Here is a 4,195-nt window from a genome sequence, read left to right as displayed (position 1 = left end):
AAAATTTAACTCATTTTAACTTAATTTAACGATTTTATAGCAATATTGAAATATTTCGCCCGGGCCTGCCCATGGGCGACATAATGTAAATATTGAGCTTTTGAACAATTTTTTTTCATTTTTTCTTCCTTGGTATGTCCCCACAAAAACAGCATGTTTAATTTTGTAAATACCTTTGACCGAGACTGGGCAAAGACCGTAGAGTTTCTGGACTTTTGGGTTTCCAGAATTAAAATGGGACCTGTTATTTGGTTTCTTTTATTTTGGATCTACAAATTTACATATCAGTTGTAAGCAATCGGGTGTCACTCTGTAGCTTGACTGTACGAATAACAAGCCGCACGTCATACAGCTTAGCTAAGATAAGTATCTACTTTAGTTCACACTTCCTAATTGTCCTCTTCGGGAGGGGTGTGTATGAAGTGTGTTTATGTATTATGTTGTTGACCGGCCATTTGATATTCTTGGGATGTTTGGGGTAGATCGTGGAAAAAAACCCGGAAAAAAATAATTTTCCACAACAGAGATAGAATTTCTCTTAGCGCTCTGGAGGATTCAGCGAGGTTTTAGTGTATATTGTTTTACAGCATAGATAAATATACATTGTAGTTTGCGAAATGGGGTATGTGCAGATTTGAAGACATTACAGTTATGTAAGTGCTGTATTATATGCACAACAATAGCCCCACGTACACATTTACAGACTCGGGTACACATTTAAGAACTTAAGAACTACGACGAATTTCGGATTCTCTGTCCCCAATGTTTTTTTAAGTTTCAAGCTATTGCGATATGGTATATACATGTTTGTCATTACAAGGAGGAATAGAAAACAATGTTTTGACCGTGACTCAATATTCAATAAGTAACAAATTACTTCAAACATATGGATCATGTATTTATCAAACTTATGTGAACTACTCGAAATCGATGTCACCTTTCCTGTTGACCTTTCCCCTGTGATATATGTTAAAGTCGTGATGTGACAGCAGCTGAACCAAAGTGTCCAGAGGACGCCCCACCGAGACAATATCTGTAAAGTGCGCTTATACTACAAATTCAATTGACCTGTGACCCAGTGGTATTTTCATGCGTCAGTTGTTTTGAAGGCTTCCAGTGTTTGCTGAATGGAAAATATATTTTTCTCAGAGATGGACATATACACCTCTGGTACACAAATATTAGAAGTTGTAGCAGTATCCAGCTCGTGGTTTTAAACCTAACGTGGGACGCACAAATTCACATATACCCCGTGTGATACTGCCACAACGATTAAAAATTAAAACAAATTGAAAACAGATAGAAAACCGTTGCTCGAATGAGCTAAGGGTAACTTGTGATGTCTCTCGTGTCATTCTTTGACTCGTAAACAATGTGCAGCTTTGTGTTTCGTAGCAGGGTGCAAGATATATGGCCTCGCTCATAAATACACGTGCAGCCTGTTTTCTTCATGGCGGGGTATACGGGATATATTGTCCCGCTCAGAAATGTATTTCCCTCCCACTTGAGATACGTAGAATTTTATCAGTATCACATGAACCAATTAGATCTGAATATTCTGACATGGAGGTGTGATAAGTTTCTTTTAAATATTCTCAAACAAAATGTTTTTAAATAAATATTACACACAAATACACTTCACACACAGCCCTCGTAAAGAGGACAATTAGGAGGTGTGGACTAAGTAGATACTTATCTCTTTTCATATTTACATTTACACGTTTCTGTCAAACAGGCACTTAACATATTTTGGCAACAGATTCACTTCACGGGTTGATGAACGGAAAGAATGTATAAATACCAGGGACACGACATTCATAACAACTGTGACCTGTCTCGTGTCCTTCTGGTGAGTAATACTTTATGCACTATCTGTCTGATTAGTTTACATGTAACTTTTTCATTTCAGTTGGCATTGGTTACAAAATGTGGATTTAACTGAGGATTTAATTGTTTGTAATGATAGTAAGTCGTCAAATCCATTACATCTTAAGTAATCAGCGCTTCATAAGGCAATCAGCAACAATAATCACACCCACTTGAGAATGCGGCTTCTTAAAACAATTCAGTGGGGCACGGGGGGCCCAGTCGCTTAAGGCGCCGCAATTCGCTGTGCTGAGTTGCGTTCCTTGGGCACGCCAGATTGTGGGTTCGAATCCCGGTTCACCCCGATTATGTTTCTAAGTTTGTAAGCACCATACCCGTGCTCGTGGGTTTCGCCGAAGTGGTAAACGTCTAAAACCTGCATCACTTCGGCCTTCCCTCCCATATTAAGCTGACACGCCGTGATATAACTGTTAATGGCTGCGTTAAACCCAACTCGCTCACACGCTAAAACAATTTATTTTCACTACAGAATACATCCCAAGATGCGTTTGTTCCTTGTCCTCCTGCTTGTGGCCATAGTCTCAATCCCTCAGTCTGATGCCTGGGGACGACGGAGACGACGGTTCGTTAGATGGCGCACAGTTGGCAGACTAGCATTGACTGGAGCCAAGCTGTTGTTGGGTGAGCGAAGCCAAAGAGTACTTCATTAAGTGCCTGACATACAGTATCTTCTATTTTCCCAAACTGTAATGGAGTTACGGTTTAAGTTATAGAACAATGAGCGGCTGTAGTAGTACATAATCGGTGATGTATCAAGTACATTAACCTCCTTCTTTTACATCAGGTTCAAATGGAAGTAATAAATGAAATGCTTCGAAAGCCAACTCTGCTTTCAGTTTAAAAATTGTAACCGACAAGATGCTTTCTATAATCATGCAGTTGCGTAGGCCGATGCTCATGATATAAGTCACTGGATTGTCTGTGCCACACCCAATTATTTAAGGACCACTGTTATTTTACCTGGAATATTGCTGAAAAAACGGACACAGAAATAACCAAACATTGTTTTTGAATGTATGAAAATATTACATGGAATAGTCTTTTCTAGAAAACGGACATAATGAAAATGTGACCATGTCATTAAGCACTACAGAATGAGACAGAATGTGGTTCGCTATTTGTTTTGATGTAAATCTTAGTCAGCCAGCCGAAGAGCTACATACGATGACGATTTGAAATGGAAAAGAGAATATGTTTTGGAATGTTACTGTAGATGTATATAAATATGTTCATTTGATATCAATACTCATAGCCTGATTAAAAGTGACCACTATCTCATATTCCTTAACCGAAAATGCATTCGTGTTCTTTCATTTTGTATCTTTCCAAAAATGACTATTTTCTTTCAAGGCAAACGTAATGTGGATAACCTTGATACAAACATGGACGGCACAATTGACCTATCCGAAGCTGAGACGCTAATGGACAGACGATCGGCCATGGAGCTCCTTTCGTTCTCAGATGAAAATGGTAAGAGCTTTTGCCTTCAACTTCATTAATACAAATGAAATGTTTATTACTTTTAAAATAATGTAATTATTTGTCAAATGTTTGTATTTTTTTTACTCTCATGGGTAATGTGGACCCTTTTCCCGAATAAATCTGACTCCTGAACATTTATTCTGACTGACTGCAACATCCTTTCTCCATTTAGGAGACTCAAGCGTGAGTTTGGAAGAGTTCGCAAGGAGCATCAACAACTTGGAGCAGTGAGTCAAATGTAAGGTGGAGCAAATCTTACTGCAATGATCCGTTTTATACAGTAGAAACCGTCATCCGTTCAACCTAACTGTATCTGAAAATGTATGCTTCAGCAATAATTTCATGTCAAATATGCCAAGATCATATGATTTGATGTATTTCTTTTGTAGATCACTCTATTGAAGAGACACTGGCATCGCACTTTGAAGGCGATTTCGAGGATGTATTCCTGAATAGTGTTCCCACAAGTCAATAGTTTCAATAAATAATTATAACAATCACCTTTGTTGTGTCTTGCTTATTAAAGACGTCTTTACAGGTGTCATTTCAGACAGCAGGTGATCCAATATGTAATGCTTGTATCTAATTTTTAATGTGTTCACTGCCACCATCTCGTTCAACATAATATTGATCTGCAATCGTACAACAACATAATCAGCAAAATGTATATCATATCAAGTATATCTGATATACAATATTTGTTTTGTTTGTCGTTTGTTTAATTGTACAACATTACCAGCAAAGGTAGTTCCTCAAAAGGAGATATGACATGAGCATATGTATGTTCACATTGTTCTACACTGACATCTTTTGCAGTTTAAAAATG

General features: G+C 37.9%; 1 protein-coding gene across 1 annotated transcript; it reads left to right on the top strand.

Annotated features, from left to right (window-relative positions):
* The first annotated feature begins 1,822 nt into the window (after window positions 1-1,822).
* Window positions 1,823-3,869, top strand: LOC124146504. Its single transcript, XM_046516817.2, has 5 exons — window positions 1,823-1,849; window positions 2,357-2,508; window positions 3,238-3,357; window positions 3,542-3,607; window positions 3,759-3,869. Exons 2-4 carry the CDS (start codon window positions 2,370-2,372, stop codon window positions 3,598-3,600), a joined length of 318 nt encoding a protein of 105 aa, XP_046372773.1. The 5' UTR covers window positions 1,823-1,849; window positions 2,357-2,369; the 3' UTR covers window positions 3,601-3,607; window positions 3,759-3,869.
* Window positions 3,870-4,195: the final 326 nt, after the last annotated feature.

Source organism: Haliotis rufescens, unplaced genomic scaffold, assembly GCF_023055435.1.
Source record: "Haliotis rufescens isolate VD_foot unplaced genomic scaffold, xgHalRufe1.0.p SCAF_23, whole genome shotgun sequence".
In the NCBI taxonomy this organism is placed as follows: Eukaryota; Metazoa; Mollusca; class Gastropoda; order Lepetellida; family Haliotidae; genus Haliotis; species Haliotis rufescens.
The sequence above is the reverse complement of the archived record's forward strand: the minus strand, read 5'-3'. Positions and strand labels throughout refer to the sequence as shown.

Bases quoted from the DNA above. Each gene is read 5' to 3' on its own strand.
- LOC124146504 (XM_046516817.2), top strand. From the start codon at position 2,370: ATGCGTTTGTTCCTTGTCCTCCTGCTTGTGGCCATAGTCTCAATCCCT. The intron at 2,509-3,237 runs GTGAGCGAAGCC...TTTTCTTTCAAG, and splicing joins TGGAGCCAAGCTGTTGTTGG to GCAAACGTAATGTGGATAAC. The intron at 3,358-3,541 runs GTAAGAGCTTTT...TTCTCCATTTAG, and splicing joins TTCGTTCTCAGATGAAAATG to GAGACTCAAGCGTGAGTTTG.